The 19,628-nt window shown below is 40.2% G+C and overlaps 1 protein-coding gene across 1 annotated transcript in view; it reads right to left on the reverse strand.

Moving 5' to 3' along the window:
- ADCY2 (adenylate cyclase 2) overlaps positions 1-19,628 on the reverse strand; it is a 356,581-nt gene that overhangs the window by 101,646 nt on the left and 235,307 nt on the right. The window contains exons 5-7 of the mRNA XM_028526056.2: positions 14,115-14,263; positions 10,081-10,192; positions 4,547-4,674 (exon numbers count right to left, since the gene is read on the reverse strand). Coding sequence (XP_028381857.1) covers positions 4,547-4,674; positions 10,081-10,192; positions 14,115-14,263 — 389 coding nt within the window. The remainder of the gene's footprint in view (positions 1-4,546; positions 4,675-10,080; positions 10,193-14,114; positions 14,264-19,628) is intronic.

The following is a 19,628-nucleotide window of genomic DNA, read 5'->3' on the forward strand; positions in this document are numbered from 1 at the left end:
CCATCTGTATATTGTATTGTGTACTCAAAGTCACATCTCCTTTCAACACCATTGTACTCCCTTTACCCTCTTCTACCTCCCCCCACCCCGCTTTCCTCTGGTAGTCACCTTACTATTGTGTGGGTCTAGGAGGTGTTTTTATTTTTTTGCTTAATCCCTTCAAATTTTATTCCAGCCTCCCAACGCCCCTTCCCTCCAACAGCCATTAAAAAAATACCTTAGGACCCTGTCTCGAACTCATTAACAGAGACAAATGAAGAACTTCTTTTTAAGGGAAAATGACCATGCTTGGTAACGCTTATTTATCTCTGCCAGCTATGTGCATTTATCAACTAAAATGTTATTGTACAAGAAGTATGCAGGGAGGTGTGTGTCCCCAGTTACCCGGAGAGCAGCAGCCCCAGGGGCTCTGTGAGTGGCAACAGTGACACTGATTACAGAGCAGCAAGGAGGAAGGGTCACCAGGGTGGGCTCCAGTAAACGAAACTTAAATGGCTCGGAATGAAGTAGGTATAGATGTCATGCTTAAATGATAAAATGACATCATTTGAGCCTGCTAAAAAACGATAAAAAGAAACAGACCTAAAATGTAAAAATGGCCTCCTAAAAAAGGAATATAGAAAGTTATTCCCTTCTCTTTCCTTTCTTTCTCTTTCCCTTCCTGTTCTTCCTCTCTATCTTCCTTTTATGGTTTCCCCCGCGAAAGATTACAACCAATTTGGCATTATGCAGGTCATCCAAACCCTTCATGCCTGCCCACAGGAAGGACCACAACATCTATATGACACAGGAGACCTGCCCCCGACACTGCCCTCCAGTGGCAGTGAGTGCTACAGCTGCCCAGGCCCTGTATGGTCCTTACTTCTAGGCCTTTGTTCACAACAGGTCCTCTCTCTGCTTCCCACGCCCCTGAGCCTCCTTTCCCTGGCAGGGCGTGGGTGTCACATGACCAATTTACCTTGTTTTTCTATCTGTGACTTAGGCATGACTTTGTCCTCACCCAGGGAGGCTTTCTGGTCTCTGTGTCTAGGTTGATGTAGGAACCTGTCCTACATGCTCCAACCTCCCTGAGCGCAGGCAGCACTGCCGCTTGTGTCCATCTGCTCTCAGAGTGTCATCCCCGTGAAGACACAGACTTGTCCAAGTGGTTTGTGTGCCCATCAGTGGGCTCAGGGCCGGGGACAATGTAGACACTCAATACAAATTGATTCATGGGCCCAAGGATTTCAGAAGGATTTACTTTGGTTCTGTCTTCAGGAGATGAAAAATTTGTCCTAAAACCTGTAATTGTTCTTAAGATTTTAATGTCGTAGAGAGAGAACAGTTTCAACCTTGTGGCATTTCAGTACCAAAATATGGTCAGCAGAGAGCCAAGAGGAGATAAAAAGGGGAGACGAGGCACTCGCAGTGGCCATTCTGACAGAAGTGACTGGTTGATAATTTGACCCTTTAAAACTATCTCCATGTCCTGTGTGTCTTTTGTAGGAAAATGAGTTGTTCCAGGGTTCAAACGAATTCACTGGCCAAATGTTTTAATGCATGCAAATGCAATCTATGATGTGTTGAAAAAATGTTGAAGTGCTTAAAGCTTACAACCATAATAGATGGACTTTGTAGTTGAAGAGGAACTTTAATGACCTTCGGCATCAGGGTCCTGCAGGCTCCTTTGCTGATTAAGAATAGCTTACATTCTCATCACAGGAAAAAAGACTCTCTAAGCATCGACAACATTCCAAATCTGCAGCCGAAGAGCTTCTGCAGTGGTGCATCAGTGACCAGGGGACTAGGGGCTGAACGTGTGGCCGTCCAAACATAGGGAAAAGACAGTGGCAAACATTTACGAGCCCTCGTTGCTGGTTCTTAAGAAAAACCTGAGACAATGTGGCAAAATTCCAAGTGCCAAGTGTGAGCTTTCTCGTCACCATCTTAAAAAATTAAAATTCCTTTATTTATCCTCACCTTATGGTTTAATGAAAGGGGATGAAATTCTTTCCCTTGCATGTGACAGAGAACAAAGAATTTTTGAAATTTGCTGAGATGCCCTTTCTTTGTCTGCCCTTTATTGGGAGGGTGTAACAAAACAACCTATTAACAATCACTTTGTCAGCTGTATATGAGCCACATGGATGATTTGTAACAGAGGAAGAATGTGGAGGCCACGATCAAGGAGTAGAAAATAATGGGGACACACGCTCCGTAAGATCCAAAGCTAAGTTTAGTTAAAAGCAAGAGTTCTGGAAAGTGTCCTCAAATCCGCTAACATTGCTGAGATTCTGGACACATAACATGCTATTGATGTACCTGTGATGAATGGATAAATAGAACTGATATATACATGCAATGAAAAATGATTCCACCATAAAATGAAATTAATTACTAACACATACCACAGAGTACATGAACCTTGAAGACATAACTATGTGAAATAAGCCGTGCACTAAAGGACTATACTGTATGATTCCACTTAAAGGAAATACCTAGAATAGGCAAAGTCATAGAGACACAAAGCAGAATAGAGGATACCAAAGGCTGGGGGAGAGGGGTCTGGGGAGTTACTGCTTCATGGAGCTTGTCTTTGGGATGACAACAAGCTTTGGAAGTAGACACTGGTGATGACTGCACAACATTTTGAGTGTAATGAATACCACTGAATTATACACAGAAAAATGATTGAAAGGGCAATATTTATGTTATGTATATTTTACCATAATGAGAATGGTGTAACAGAAAAAAAGACATTACTGAGGAACTGGTGACCCACCAGTGGATCAGAACCAAGGATTCTCTCTCCTAAAAGCTCTTCAACTTGCTGGGATAAAGTAAACACAACAGAACTGGGAAATGGTTAATTCAGAAGCAGAAATCAATCTTTAGTAAAAGGGCAAGCTGTTTAATCCAAAATGTTATCGATGCACATAATAAGTAAATTTATCCTTCGTAAAATCTTTCCCGTATCTATTTAAAAAAGAAACCCAGAAGAAACTGCCTTCCTCCAACAGAATCCGTTTCATCTCAGGTTTGAAATCAACACCGAGGCTGCCTCCAGGCATGGGTTATAAATTTGACAAAATCTATTAGCTCCAATAGTTAGATTCACTTACATCTAGACCCATAGTGTGGGGAAGAGTTAATGACTTTTGAAATAAGTACAAAATGTTTTTCAAATATCAAAGAAGACAAAGGCTTTATTTACGGGAAGAAGCAAGGAAAGTTAATTCCCACACACTTCCATGTGTGTAGCTGAAGCCACGCTGATCGCAATTCTCTGCTTGATTACACTTTTTTCATTTGCCTCCGTATCCTGGATCTGCCCAGTGGCCTATGGCAATCACTGCTGAGCTAGTGGATATGGAGTACTTAGGTCTCCTGGGCTCAGCTGAGGCTGTGGAAGCTTCATTATTCTGCCCTGGACACCAGCTTTTAGTCCATTTGAGCTCATGACCAACATACACCAGTTGCTAAACCCTGCGGCAGCCTGACTTGCTGCTTCCTCATGTAAAACCACATCTACTGTAACCCTGAGACAAGGAAACAGAACAGTGACCACTTAATTCCTACCCTGGTCAGAGTAAAAATATGTGGAAGACAAGGCAAAATCACTTGACTATAATAGGCAATCAAAATATCCAGTAAACTGAAGTTTTTTAATCATAAAATCAACAAAGAGCTTTTATCATTTACAAGAATACTCTGGGTTCTACAAAGACCATTGCTAAAGATGGATGATGCATTATGGTGCTGGTAATGAAAATTAACTTTGTAACTGATACTTTTACCCTGTAACTTATCAACTCTAATGAAAATGTTATTCTACGTGGGCTGGGAACCAAAGTGTCCCAGGTTTGATTCCCAGCCAGGGTACATTCCTGGGTTGCAGGCCATAACGCCCAGCAACCTCACATTAATGTTTCTCTCTCTCTCTCTCTCTCTCTCCCTCCCTCCCTTCCCTCTCTAAAAATAAAAAAATAAAATCTAAAAAAATTGTTATTCTACATAAGCCAATCTTCCCTAGAATTACAACAACAGAAACTACAGATATAACACAGAACACATATACAATGACTATAAACTGAAACTAATTTCTCAGATCTGAGAATTTTTGACTAGATGAAGTAATTTTGGGCTTTGATTTTATATTAATTGCTGCCTGCTGATAAATCTACTTTCCTTCTTGCAATTAGTGTGTAGCCATATTGTCGGTCAGAAATCATGTGAGATCCTAAGATTTCAGACATTTTGAGATTAGAAAAGACATTTAAACTTTTTAAAAAATCACTTTTGAAAAAACTAAAACTGTCATTTTCTACAGATTCCTAAATCAGTTTTACAAAAAATCTAGGACTGATAATAATAATACAAAACACTTAAAGAAGTCTTACTTTGGATCAAGCTACTCACATGTCAGCAAATGGGTCTACATTTACATTTAAATGTCCAATAATGTGTTTAATGCCAGTAGACAGATAAATAGAAACAGTGGCAAGTGAGACCTGCAGCTAAAACTTGCTAAACTGTTAAAGAAGATCTTATTAAGCATTACACTTACTTGATGGCTTCACACATATCCAGTCCCATTTTCACACAATTCTTGGCATGGTTAGGGAGCGATATCGGGAGTCCAGACACACAGTAGTAGCAGTCCCCTAGAATTTTTATTCTCATACATTCATTCTCCTAGAAGAAAAAGTCACAGAATTTCAGTTGCATTAAGCACTTACATAGTCATTTAAACTTACAGAATGTGATCAAGAGCTAGTTCTATGGACACAGTGAGTAGGGCTCATGGGGAGAGAAAGGCAAGAAGTTGGGTTTCCCTTCACTGTCCACCAAGAATGAGCCACCCTCACTCACATGCCCATTTGCCAAAGGAGGTGAATAAGAGAAAGGGTATGAAAGGGAAAGCACTGAATGTTCTGGAATGATTTCTACTTAATACTAGCAGAAGATTATACAGACAGGATCATTCTCCTTAGTCTGAACAGCCCCGAATACTGATGGTGAAATGAAACTTTCTGTGCAGAGAAGAATCTTCCAGGGCAGAAAATGATGACCAGAACTCCACTGGAATTAGGAACTATGTCATCCACTACTTGCTCACTGTCTTCTTCATTTATATTGAAGATTCTTGCCTGCAGACATGTAACTTCTGATAAACATCTCCACCATATAATAAGGTACCATTTGTTATTGTCGAGTTATTTAAAACAACTCTGACCTTAGGTTAAACCAGTTAACTATAAAGTTAGACGAACTCATCATTTTTCTTGGCTGGGTTGTCTCTGTAATAATATGGAGACTGACTTCATTCATATGCATCAATCTTACATCCACTTCTAACCTTTTCAACTGACTTATAGACTCTTAACTAAAATAAAAAATCCAAAACCAAAAATAAAACCAAAGATATACCAAATATAGATTTTTCCTTAACACTAACATAGTTTTATGTATAAACTGAACAAATTTGAAATAATAAAATTAATATAAAATATTTTTGTTCTTCATCATGTTGTAGGTGTACAGGAGGTTTTGCATATTTCTGTCTGGGGTGGAGAGAGCGCATACTTCCATGCTTATCTGCAGCTCTGTAGACGATGCACCAGCACTTCCTGATGACAGCATCTTAAGTAATATAAAGGCAAACAAGTACTTTTTGATAAGGCTACTTTTTCATATTTCCTAAATAGATATCCTGTATTCTGAATCTAGAATCTAGAAAACTGTAATATTAATAACAGTGAATTCTTGGCACTACACTATTATTGAAGATAAGTTCACTGTATATGCGTGGGTTTATTTCTGGGTCCTCTCTTCTTTTCATTCATCTGTATGTCTGTTTTTATGCCAGTATCATACTGTTTTGTGTGGAGAACCGGTTTGTTTCGGTCTGGCAAATGTGACTCAGCTCTGTATGGAAAACCTACAGAAGTGAAGTGGTGGGCAAGGAGTCAGACCCTCAAACCAGGTTTTCCCATGGGAATCAGGCCTAGAAAATGCATACAGACTGTATGGCTTGCTCTTGCTAAAACTCCCCGACCCTGGTCTGAAACATAGATGTGTATTGTTTGTCCTCAAGGTAATTTCCAAAGCCTGTGTGAATTTTCCCAAGGACGGAGCTAATCAGCTCACCACCATTCCCCTCTGCATTTGTTATTTTCATTTCCTTGATTGTACCTAAAATGTGGGCAACAATATTCTATGTAATAGATAATAAATCCTTCTTTGCTGTAAGACCCGAGAAAAACAATAAAAGCCTGTCTAGGCAAGGGTCGGGGTGCTCTCTTCTTGAGAGAGTGGCCGTGCCGTCCCCTTTTTCTCCACAAGATTGCTGTCTCCTGTGCATTTGTTCTCGTCTTCAGTCACAACAGGCGACTCTGCTGGTTGGAGTCTGCACAGTTTTGATTGCTGTAGCTTTGTAATGTATTTTGAAATCAACAAAATAGAAACACAGGCATGAATATATGGAACAGACTGACAGGTGTCAGAGGGGAGGGGCTTGGGGGTGCTGGGTGAAAGAAGGTAAAGGGATAAGCAAAAAAACATATATGTGTGTGTGTTTATCAGTTTTATATATGTGTACATAAAATATGTATACATATATGTGTATATGTGTGTATATATATGTAAAAACTGATAAACACAGACAACAGTGTAGTGATAACCAGAGGAAAAGGGGGTGGGAGACAGGTGGAGGTATGCAAGGCAGGGGGAGGGGGAAATGGGGATGGAAAGGGACTTCGCTTGGGGTGTTGGGCACAGGACGCAATGTGCAGATGATGTTTTGTTGTGTTATACAATTGAAACCTGTATGACTTTGTGAACCAATGTCAGCTCAGCAAATTCAATTAAAAAAGTATGCTGCCTTCCGCTCTGTTTTTCTTGCTCAAAATTACTTTGGCTATATGTGGTCTTTTGTGGTTCTTTATCAATGTCAGGATTATTTTCTATTTCTTTTTTTTTTTATTTTATTCATTTATTTTTAGGGAGGGAAGGGTGGGAGATAGAGAGAGAGAGAGAAACATCAATGTGCGGTTGCTGGGGGTTATGGCCTGCAACCCAGGCATGTACCCTGGCTAGGAATTGAACCTGGGACACTTTGGTTCCCAGCCCGAGCTCAATCCACTGAGCTATGCCAGACAGGGCTTATTTTCTATTTCTATAAAACATGTTATTGAGATTTTGATAAGGATTGCACTGAGTCTGTATATAGCTTTAAGTGGTATGGGCATTTTAACAATATTACTTTTCCAACTCATTAACATGGGGAGTCTTTCCATGGATTTGTGTCTTTTTAGGTTTCTCTTATCAATGTTTTTCAGTGTAGAAGTCATTCACCTACTCAGTTAAATTTGTTCCTAAGCATTTTATTTTTTTTTGATACTAATGTAAATGAGATTGTTTTCTTGATTTCCTTTTCATAAAGTTCATTGTTAGTATATACAAATGCAACTGATTTTTGTAGGTAGATTTTGTATCCTGCAACTTTACTGGATCCATTTATTTTTTCTAATGGATTATTGTGGATTCTCTAGGGTTTTCTACATACATGGACATGTCTATGAACAGAGATAATTTTATTTCTGCCTTTCCTGTTTTGATGTTTGTATTAATTTTTCTTGTTTTGTTTTGTCTAGGCCTTCTAGTACTATGCAGTGCTGTACTGAACAGAATTGGTGAGAGTAGGTGTCCCTGTCTTGTTCCCTGCCTTCAAGGAAAGTTTTTTGGTTTTTCACCATTGAGCATGATATCAGCTGTGGATTTTTCATATATGAATTTATTGTGTTAAGTTCCTTCTATACCTTATTATTTGAGAGTTTTTATCATGAAAGTGTGATTAATTTTGTCAAATGCCTTTTCTGCATATTGAGACAATCACATAATTTTTGTCCTTCATTTGCTCAATATGGCGTATCATATCAATTTGCTGGTGTTGACCCTCCATGTGTCACAGGAGTAAATCCCACTTGGTGGTGGTGTAGGATCCTTCCACTGAGCTGTTGAATTTGGTAGGCTGAGTGAAGTAAGCCCTACATAGAAGAACAACACTACATCATGCTACTTACATGACTAATCCAAAACAGTCAAATTTGAATACATTAGTGGTTGCTATGTCTAGGGGGAGGGAGCAATAGGCAGGCCTTAGTTAAAAGGCACAAAATTTCAGTTATACAAGAGGAATTAAGTCCTGGAGATCTACCGCACAGCACAGAGTCTACAGGTAACAATACTGTGTTGTATACTGACAGATGTGCCAAAAAGCAAATCTCATGTTAAGTGTCTTAATAGCAAAATAATAATAATAATAATAGGAAATAATGGTATATGTTTATAGCACAGATTGTGGTGACGGTTTCATTGGGGTATAGCTACCCCAATAAACTCATTAACTTGTATATATTAAACATGTATAGCTTTTTGTATATCAATTATACCTCAATATGGCATTTTAAAAAAATAACGGCAAATCAACGATGACTTCACATTTCTCAGCCTGAAGTTATGTGCTTTGCACAGTATTCACTCAAGGGACTGAGCTGTTTGCTTATGACAACTCCAACGTATTTGAGTATGAAGTGTGGACTGGTGCCCCAGGCATGCCACCTCTGTGACTGACAATCCTGGGCCAGACTCCGATACTGCCCACATATTCCTTTGTTACGATCGATCAGAGAGGAACAGGAAGTCACACTGAGGACCTCTGTTGTAGGTAATAAATTGTGGCTCCCCAAGTTCATATGTTGAAGTCCTAACCCCTGGTACCTATGAAGGTGACCTGATGCAGCAACAGTGTCATTGCAGATGTAATTAGTGAAGATGAGGTCATGTAGGAGTGGGGTGGGGTCCCGATTGAATACGACTGGTGTCCTTATTACAAGGGCAAGTCTGCACACTGAGACTTGTGCGCCGAGAGAGCGCCGTGTGAACGCTGGAACTACGTTGCACCTGCCACGTTGGGATATTTCTTCATAACGTGAGCAAGGAATCCAACAAAAACGACCTTTTATTGATTCAAACATTCAAGACATTATGTTTCAACCATTTTTTCCTACAAAAGGAGCACCCAGAAAACTCAACCTGTTCCCTTGGTTTGTTAAAGGAAAGAATCAGGGCTATCCTCTCACTAATTTTTGAAACCCCCAGTGGGAGCTGTCACGGTCAGGGGGACAGCAGAGGCTCTTCGTGGGAAACTGGACCCGAGAGTGTCTGAAAACATCTGTAAGCCAGAGTTAATCCTAAGAGGTTCGGTTGGACCGTTCTGTGTTGTTTAAAAGTGAAACAAATCTTTCAGTAACTAAATTTGGGACCAACACTTCCACATGTATAGATAACACATCTTAATAAGCATAATGAAGTACTTTTTATTGGGAACAATGCAAGAGAATTAGGCTAACTGGAAATGTTTTATAAGAAGTAAAGGGCTAACAGATAAAAAACATTTAATCAATAATCCCACCAGAAGCCCTAACAGTTCCAATAAGTAAGTAAGGTCTAGTGTGGTATAGATTATTTGTCATCATTTCCTCTTTGTGAAATCTCTCATGAATGAACATGTAAATGCCAAATACAGAACTTAATTTTTTCTTAAGTGGCACAAGGGTCAATGGATAAAAATGAGACAACAGTAAATAAAGGGCTTAGGGAGAAGGTGTGCATCCTATTTCCGGGTACTTCCAGGATACTTACTAACAATATGAATACATGATAGTTACAACTAGGTGAATAGGTTCCATGTTTTCAACAGCTGGACATCAAAATGCCTAAAAAAGAACCTTAGAATAGCACAGTGTGCAGAGATGTGCAAATTAAATCTCATCATTTAAAATGTGTTTATTATATGTGTGCTGATTTATATATAAGCAGACGTTCTAAAAATTGATGAAAACGTGCTAATTATATGCTGTGTCATTTCTGTGACTTGGGTTTGAAACTTATCAGGACTCAGTGGCAAATCCAACTAATTTACAAACAACATTCCTAAAGAATGCTTTTTATATAAAGTAAAACATTCATAACGAGCCAGAAAAAAGTAAGCCATAATTTTACATATCTTCAAAATAAAAGGAAATCACCAATACTCACCTTTGCAATTTGATCGAACTTCCCAAACAGTTCATTCAGCATGTGGACCAGCTCTCCTGGGGAACAGTCGCTGGCCAGCCGGGTGAAGCCGACGATGTCGGCGTACAGAATGCTGTGGGAAGGAACCGCGGGGGTGCAAGTGTTTGCAAGTTTAGAGTCATTAAGAAGGTAAGGACAGTGTTTTCTTTAAGAGAGTGTACATTTTTACACTTAAATTTACATTTGCCTAAGAAAAATGTCATTTCTCTGGAAAGGGAATACATAAACATTTTGCTAAAAGTTCCCATTCAATTGTTTTGTTAGATTTTTTAGATTGAAATTAGAAAAAATAAGTCTCCTGAAACACTTTTGCCATTCTAGTCAATTCTTACTGATGACTTTCCTCCCTCAGGGCCGCCCCCTTCTCCTTCTCTGGTTTCTGTGCTGTCGATCCTGACAGTTCACTACACGGTCATAATCCGGATGGCCAATGAGTACGTTTCTATTTGTTACTTAGATTTGTGTTATAAGAATTCCTAAAGTACAAGCAGCAAAATAATAAAAGCTAAATCTTATTTTTATAGTTTTCAAAAAGCTAGAATAATAATATTCTTCAAAGAAAATAGATTTAACAAAAGATTCTGGATTATTTACTGCCTGCCAGGACAACGCAGACAGGGTGCATCTTTCTAAAGCTCAGAGTTTATTAGTTGGGTAACAAAATAAATAAAGACAGCAGAAATGCCCAGTTACAAGGGATGGTAAGGTCCATAAAAGAAAACAACAGACTGCCACAAGAAAGAACAGTGTGTGTGTGTGTGTGTGTGTGTGCGCGCGCGCGTGGGGCAGGAGCGGGGTGGCGACCTGATGGTGAAGAGTCCGGGAAAGTTGCTCCCAGGAAATGACAGTGCAGCCTCCCTTCAGGGCTGGCCGTGCCAGTGGGAGAAACCAAAACAAGTCTGTGGGGGAAGGGGGCTGATTCGGCTCTGGCTGTGCTGTCTGATGGTGGTGTCTGTGGAACACCCAAGAGGAAGACACCCGTTAGGTAGATCATATGGAAAATGAGGCTTGAGTTCTACATCTTAGCACCATGTGAATGGTAATTAAATCCCAGGAGAGAGCTGGAGAGAACAGAAAAGAGCAAGGAGAGAGCCCTGAACACTGATTTTATAGGAGAGGCTAGATTTGGGGAAGAAAAGAGCACCAAGGAGACTGTAGAAGGAAAACAAAGGAGGTCGTAGGTCAGGAGACTGAGGGATGGGGGAATTCTGTAAGTGCAGGGGCAAGGTCAAGGGGCCAAGCGACCAGAGCGGTCACTGAGATTAGGGTATAGAAGTGTGTCAAACAGATTTGGGAACAAGACAGTTGGTGACTTTAGCAAGAACGAGTTCTGTGACATGGGGGAGGTTAAAGTCGGAGAGTGGCAAGGAGAGAGAGAAAAAGAGATTAGTCAGAGAGTATGAAAAAGTCTCTAGAATCTGAGCTATGAAAGGCAGAAAGGCCATTTTAGAGTTGGATGGTGGTGTTGGATTAAGAGGCATGTCTATTTTTAAAAATTTGATGGGCTTGTGAATGTTCGGCACTAGTGGGAGGGATTCAGGAGTAGACCATGAAGACTCAGGAAGCAGCTGGTGGTTGTTACCTTTACAACTACAAATTCTTGTTTCCTCCCCCTCCTCTCCTTTTTCTCATTATTATTATTGTTGTTGCTACCATTCAGTGACAAAGAGAAAAACATTTTGTGGAATGAATGGTCAAAGAAGAACTAAAAATTAGCAACTGATCTTTTGGGTACTATCTACAATCCTAATTAATGCTTATTAAAAACAAAACAAAACACCAAATCCTCAGTTAGTGACTAGGCTGGCTGTTACCCATGCACCATGTCTGCCTCTTTGCTTGTACCTGTTCTGTTGCAGGATGAAAAAGCCGCATGTCTTCATATTTCTTTTAAAATTAATTGCTACTCCATGTCACTTAAGCTTTTACATTTTTAAGGTTTAAGTATTTACATTACTTTAGGATTCCAAGTATATTTTAGGAAATTAAATTTAATTCAATACTGTAAACATATTCTAGGCAACGTGTGAGGAAAATTAAGGCCACTGAAGCTGCTTCTCTGATCCTCTGCCTTAGACGGAGTGGCAGTCAGCTTCCCAGGTAGCCCAGGGATCCTCACCTCCTGCCACTCACACCCTGCACGGTCCCCTCCCACACTGAATGGAACTGACCTGCACAAACAATGCAGAAATGACCAACCGATGATCACCGGGCTAAGCTGCTCCCAATTTCCCACCCACAGAAACGGGGAAACAGTGTTTATTGAAATTGATAACTAATAGCATGAGAAGCCTGCAGTTGATGGTGTCTTTAGTCATTTTTACAGGCCTTTTGTTCTGGTATTATGTCACAGTTACTTTCAGATAGTCTGTGATCTTGGTTAGATACAGGTGCAAGTATCTTCACATGTTTTGAATACCTAATACGACTTAAAAATATTCCCTGAAATGAGGGGGGCATTGCTGATTCTCAGACATTAAGGTTAGACAAGGCTTTTTGCTTGTATAATATACCTTGTCAGATACTGTGAATATTTTTTCTTTAGTTATGTAGGTAAAATACTTAAAAACCTGAAGAGAGGCCAGTGTTTTAAATAATTTTAGTCCTTAACATGCATAAATGTTCTTTAATTTTTATCTATCCCCCCAAATGGCCACACTCTTATTAAAAATTTTACTCCTGGCCCTGGCTGGCATAGCTCAGTGGATTGAGCGCGGACTGGGAACCAAAGTGTCCCAGGTTCGATTCCCAGCCAGGGTACATTCCTGGGTTGCAGGCCATAACCCCCAGCAACCACACATTGATGTTTCTCTCTCTCTCTGTTTATCTCCCTCCCTTCCCCTCTAAAAATAAACAAATAAAAAAAATTTTACTCCTGAATCTTCATTTATCCAACTGTGCTTTCCCAGTTTGCTTAGTCTGCACTGTTTTCTATTAGCTTCTTCTTGGTAGGCGTTTCTTGTTTTACATTAGCCCTGTGTATGATTGGGTCATGTATATCATTAGCTCTATGCACCTTTTCTAAAATCTGGTGTCAAAATGAGATTTGTTTTTAGAAATGCATTTATTTTGCAATTAAATTTGTTTCTTACTAATGAATTTCAAAACCCTTGACCTGAAGCAACCAGACTGGAAGGCAGCATCATGCACTGGAAAAAGTCGGGACTTGGTGGAGAATAGGTGGATCCCAGTTCCAGCTGATGCTCAAGAAATGTTAGTTGTTTGTAGTTGATATCATAGAACTATTGAACAGGGGGGTGGGGAACTCTTACGGCTAAAGTACTGACATTAAAACAATGAATGAGGCGACACCCCTGCATGAGAACAAGGCGCCCCACACCTCTCCCCTTCCTGCCTGCAGTCTCATGCTGATAACATGCTAGTTGTCCAGGTTCTGTGATCCCAGGAATGGCTCCCTGAGAAGGATATATCATAGCACCAGACTTTGAAAAGCAACGACTTTGACTATATATTAGTTAAGGCACATATCAGTCCCTTGTGATGTCAGCCACGGGTTGACCGTATCCCAGAAAGCCTTCAAATCTTGATCCACAGCAGGTCGCTGAGGTTCCCTAGAAAGCACTGGCTTCTCTGAGGCCTGCCTGCCAAGCCCATCTTGAGAAATCATCCTTGTGCCCACTCACCCTCCCTCCACTCTCACTGCAAGGCAGTGTCCTGGGCTCTAGGGACCATGAGATCAGACCATGCAGTTCCCAGAAAAAGGACCCCACTGTCCACCTCTCCCCCTTTTATGACTGATGGTCGGCCATAGAAATCTGTGCTGTGATGGAAAGCTCAGTAGAGGAACCTGTTTCCCTACCGTGAAGGCCCTGAGAAGCAGCACACAGGTGGGCAAAGGGGTAACCACTCTACGTGCAAAGGTGTAACAAGTACAACGGAGATGTGCCACTGCGAGACGTGGGCTTCCAGTTAAAAGTGTCCCCACTCCACGAATGGGCTGCCCAAACTTGCTGAGGAAGAACAGAGCGGCATACCTGACGTTGGTGTGTCGCTTGACATACAGGTTGTGAAAGTTGTTGGTGTTTTCCATCTGGCCGGCTTTGGGGCCCTGCAGCCTCTGGATGATCTCGGCTTTCATCTCCATGGCTATGTGAGCCGGCAGCAGGGACAGCAGCAGCCGCTCCTGAAACAGGTGTGGAAGGAAGACTGAGATTTCTAATAACTAAGGGAAGACCCAAGGAATACAGGAAATCATCACGGAGTTGTACTGCAGCCAATTGGAGGGCTATTTCCAACAAGTTAAAAATACAGATTCTAGAACTACATATTGAAAAAAGATCAAATTTTCTAAGGTCAGAGTATGTCCTTTAGTGTGGAGAAAAACGGAAGGCAAGTTATTTCCCCAAAGATATTTATACATTTTGATTTTAAAGTAGTAAAGCAGAAATAACTTTAGAATGACAGAAACCAATGGTCAGTTTAAGATAGAAAACACTCATTTTTTGCTCCCTTGCTCACATGAGAGATATGGTACAAGCTTTATTGCATGTTAGAAAGAAAGTCAACCAACATTCCATATTTCCTAAATAAAATAAATATTTTCAACTATTTCATTTTCTCTGTGATGAACATTCAATCCTCTTTGGTGACTCTAAACTATTACAAAGACAGCATCAGAATATTAGCTTCTGTAAAATGCTGTCTATAAAAAAAGAACTACAAGTGGAAGGAAAAAACTGATATGAGCTTTTCTTATAATTTTGGTTTTCTAATTCAGTAAATTTAGTACATAATGGCATGAAATATTATAAATATATACTTATTTTAATATGTACTTATTTTAGTTAGAGTGGAACTTTTCCATTTTCTTCAAGAAAAATATGCAGTATTTTTTTTTGAGGGAAAGTACCACAGAAAGGCAATCTTTAAAAGTTTGTATTCATTCTGGAGTATTTAAAATGTTAATCTACTGTAGAAAACACCATGTTCTTTGGGTATTGCGGATTTAACATTTATTGTTTATTCAGTGTTGATAAACAAACATTTTTAAAATGAAGCATCTTTTCCATCTTCTAAGTATTTTTTGAAAATAGAGGAAGAAGAGAAACTGGGCTTTGCTCCCGCGTTCACAGGACAAGGGGCCCGCCTTCTGGGCCCTCCCAAACTGCTTTGGTGGTTGTTGGGAACGTCTCCTGAGGAAACAGAGGGTGGTCCCAGACTGCGTCTTGACGAAGATGGGATGACGGACCACAGCCCACCTGACCCTGCTCCAGGCAAAGACAGGGGCAAAGTGGACAGAAGGCCGAGTACACACCTACAGGGGGACATCAGTTCTCCGTGAACTTGCATAGCTGAGTGTTTATTATTCATTTGCTTATTCATCCATCCATCCATTCATTCATTCACTCAGCTACTGTGAAAATGACCCTCACTGCCTATTCAACACCAGGCTCCTTGATAAGTCCTAACAGTAAGTGTAAAGCAAAATGAGACAAAATGTCCTTGGTGCCATGTTGCTTACAGTCCAGCAAAAAGCTGGCCGACAGTGAGTGCACTTGCTGTCAGATGAGCCTAGAAGGACATCTTTGTTTGGACAAAGCCACATGCCTGGGACTCTGGGAAAAGAAGAGGGGAAATATAGCCCAGGAACATCTGCTATGTGCCATGTGCTCCCACAATCTCTATTCATGCCATCCAATTGAGTGAAAACAACAACCCTATCTGGTCAGTATTGTCACCAGCCTCCCTTCAGTAGAGGTGAAGTAGGCTCTTAGGTAGTGGGCAGGGAGCTACCACTTGTCATAAGCGCTGGTACTGACATACCAAAGGGAATTTTACTCGGAATTATGAAGTTAAGAAAACACTTTTTACTTAATAATAATCTTTTAAATTTTTTTGTTCAATTATTGATATTTCCATTTAAGTTAAGAAATGAAATGAAGAATTCAAAAGCATGTAGTGCCCACACAGACGTCTGAGAAAATATAAAATCATATTAATTATATAAAATAATGAGGGCCATGTCTAATGTAGTCCAAGACATAACGGAAATGGAAATGTACAATGATACTAACCTAAAAGATAAAGTGGTAATAAATCAAGTTAAAATGTTTTGAGGCCCAAGCACTGAGTGGGGAATGGCAGAATACATAAATTTATATTAGACTGCAGTAGTCTGGAAAGGATGCAATTTCCACATTCACCGCAGAAGGAGTGAAAGAACATATGACTAACAAGCAAGCAGTGAAAATGGGAAGGAAACCCCCAATTAACCCAAAACAAATCAATAAGGAAGAGTCAAAGACACACATAAAACAGGTGGGACAAAGAGAAAATAAATCATAAAATGACAGCTATTAGCCAACTGTATCAGGGATTATATTAAATGATGTTCAAAACTGCTTTCATCAACTAGAGGGAAGCTAGGGAGGAAAGGGTGGAATTTCTCTTTCCTCCCTAAGATGTGGGTGCCATCAACCACAGTCGGGGGCCTGCCTGGTCACACACCCAGATGAGAACAGGGCTACCCCAGACACAAAGGGCAGCACGTTGCTTTAAGATGCCACCAAATCTCTGTCATTATCAAAGCAAACAGACACTGAATATAAATTTGTTAACTTCTAAAACAGTGACCAGGAATGCTGGCATGTACAACATAGCAGATTATGAATCTGGACCTAGGCTCTCTATTATCTAGAAATCCCAGTGGATTCTGTGTGTCTATGGAGATGCCTGATGATGGCTTTAACGCGATTAAAACCAATTTCGTCCTCTTTCTGATGGGTGACAGATGAGTCCAGAGTGTTCTGTTTTTTCCTTAAAAAACAAAACGCACAGCTGACACAGCTCTACATTGCTGCCTTATGACAACAATAACCTGTGTGTGCATGAAGATTCGGTGCCATCCTCTGTTGAATTTAAAGAAACCAGTAGACTCTCCCAATGTTTACATGCATTCCTGGTCATGCTTCCTGTAGCCAAAGTTGTCAGCATCCTACCCACATTCCCTCTGCCTTCCTTGAAGGTCACCTGCATCCTGTTCCTTTATAAATCTAGGTTGCAGTGTCCCAACCAATAAGGAAGTAATTGATGGAAACATCCTCAGCTTCTGCACCTATCACCTTTCATGGGCCGATCTGAGCATGTTCCACACTTTCCTCAGAGGGTCACCAGCAGGACTGAGCCCCTGTTGCCACCAGTAGCCCCTTTCAATGGCTGACCTCCCTCCCTTACTCTTCTACCTGGATCAACTAAGTGACTACACCTGGAGTCTCCTCTTAGGGTCATCTTGTGGTAAACCTAACCAAGAAATTTCTTCCCTCCGCCTCCTGTATTCTGTATTAAGGATATGCTAAATCCCAAAGTACACAGAGCCAGACTTTCTTGAAAGGCAAATTTCATGAACAAAAAAGAAGAATCGAATATAGTAATTCTCTTCCTTGGCTGTAGCTTCATTTAGTGACCGAATGTAAATTACGGTATTTTAGATCAAAATATAGATGGATGACTGGCTTATTTTAGGTAGCTTGAAAAATCTATGTTGAATTAACTAAAATGGGCTGAGATTTTCTTTTTTTAAAGTGTTAATGAATCCACGTGAATTTAGACTGGAATAAAGATTTTGGTAATAGCCCACCAGCCAAACGAAAGGACCCAAAATTCCCCACTATCACGTGCTTCTGGTATCACTGGTGGACCGTACGACCTCTTTATTAGAGGTCTGCACATGTCCTCTTGGAGATCCCAGCACTGGATAAGCCTCCAGTGTGGTGAATCAAGACACTTTTAAATTTGTCTTTCTTCCCTTAGAAAATGCTGTACTTCGAAAGAAAAGCCCAATATTATGACACATATGATAAATTTCAGCTCAATTCATAATCTGACAAGGTTAATATTTCCATTAATATTTCAGATTTTTGTTAATTTAGCTGCGTGTCTTGCCAAATTATCTGAAAGCAACACACAAACCTAAGTGCTTTATATATACCTGATATAACCTAGCTACATTATCTCTCCAAGTACATTGGAGGCCTCCCTTAAGGGGACTTCTGGGAGATCAAGTTGTCATTAAGCTGATTGATGCATACCATCACTTCTTTGTCTTGTTAGAAGACATGGTAAAACCACAGAGAATTTGGCTAATTCTGGCATATTCAAAGGTTACCTGATAAATGACTTGGCCTTGGTTTGAGGGTACCATTTCAACAAATCACTTTATTAAACCTCTAATTATTACCAATTAGTAACCAAATTTTCCTAGAATTTGTTCTTTTAAATTGTGCCTTGTAAAAGAGCTCCAGAGTTAGTACATTTCAAAGTACTATTGATCAAAGTTGAGGGCATGCTGAGCTTAGAAGTGTTTCTAATATAATAAAACAGAGCGGATATTATAACTATATTTGTATGCTATTTTTGTGATTTTTTGGTTGATAGGAAAATTTAATTTAAGCAAGGAAACTTCTATTTAAATTTTGAACTAAGATTCAGTAATGCAGATTATACCCTATCCCTTCAATAAACCATGCATGTAATAAGTATTTAAATTTGCTTTACTTCACAAATGGCAGGATGACAGTAGCATCCTCCTCCCCTAAGAATTTAAACTTTTCTCCTCCTTCAAAATTTCTATTTATTTCTTATTTGAAATGCAACTCAATTACATCGGGATGCCAAACCAATGCAATGAACAGAAGGCAAATTGTTATAAATGTTCCTCCTCCCAAAAGAAAGTAGCTACCAGATCTGTGAGCAGCCACTGGGTTACACGTGGTGCCGAGGAGACAGATGATGTCTTTCAGAACCATCCTACAGTACAAAAGGACCAGATGTCCGTTCGAAATCAACCCCTGAAAAGCACTCCACTTACAGAGTATCTGCCAGGCACATGAAGCTATGTCAACACCTCACGTCTTCTCCTGCAGCAAGCCTCTCTCGTGGCAACAACCTCCATCACCAGCAGGGCCCCAAAGTTAAGTTCTAGTAAGAACTGCTAGTGTTGCTGTTTCCCATTATAACATTTGGGTTGTTTCTCCTAGGTGCCTCAGAGAGCTTGCTCCCCATCAGTCAGAATGTACTGAATACTCTCATTATTTGAAAGGCCTTGCTTTATCTTTCTTTGACTTAAAAAAATAAGTCATCGTGTTTATGTAAGATGGAGAGCATCAGTACCTCGTAACAGAAAACAGCACTGAAATGGGAGAAGATGTGGGTTCCTTCCCACTCTCTACCACTACCTAGCAAACCTCTGCTGAATCACTCCAGCTTTTGCGTCCCAGTTTGGCTGTCTAAAAAAAAATATGCCTATTGAACCAGGTGAGTTCAAGCTCTTTGTGCCTGTGTGAGTTCCTCTCATTTTACAGAACCCCAGGAGGCTCTTTTCAGATTTCACCTCTCAGTCGTTTGGAGTCCAACAATTAGGGACACACAGAAGAAAGAACCCAAACGCTCAGATCTGAACAGGGTACCACGACAGGAAGAAGGACTGTGAAAAAAGAGAGCCCCCTGGGATCTAGACAAAGAAGGCAGGAGGAGGCTCAGTCCGTCTGGTT

The sequence above is a fragment of the Phyllostomus discolor genome, chromosome 3 (genome assembly GCF_004126475.2).
Source record: "Phyllostomus discolor isolate MPI-MPIP mPhyDis1 chromosome 3, mPhyDis1.pri.v3, whole genome shotgun sequence".
Taxonomy (NCBI): Eukaryota; Metazoa; Chordata; class Mammalia; order Chiroptera; family Phyllostomidae; genus Phyllostomus; species Phyllostomus discolor.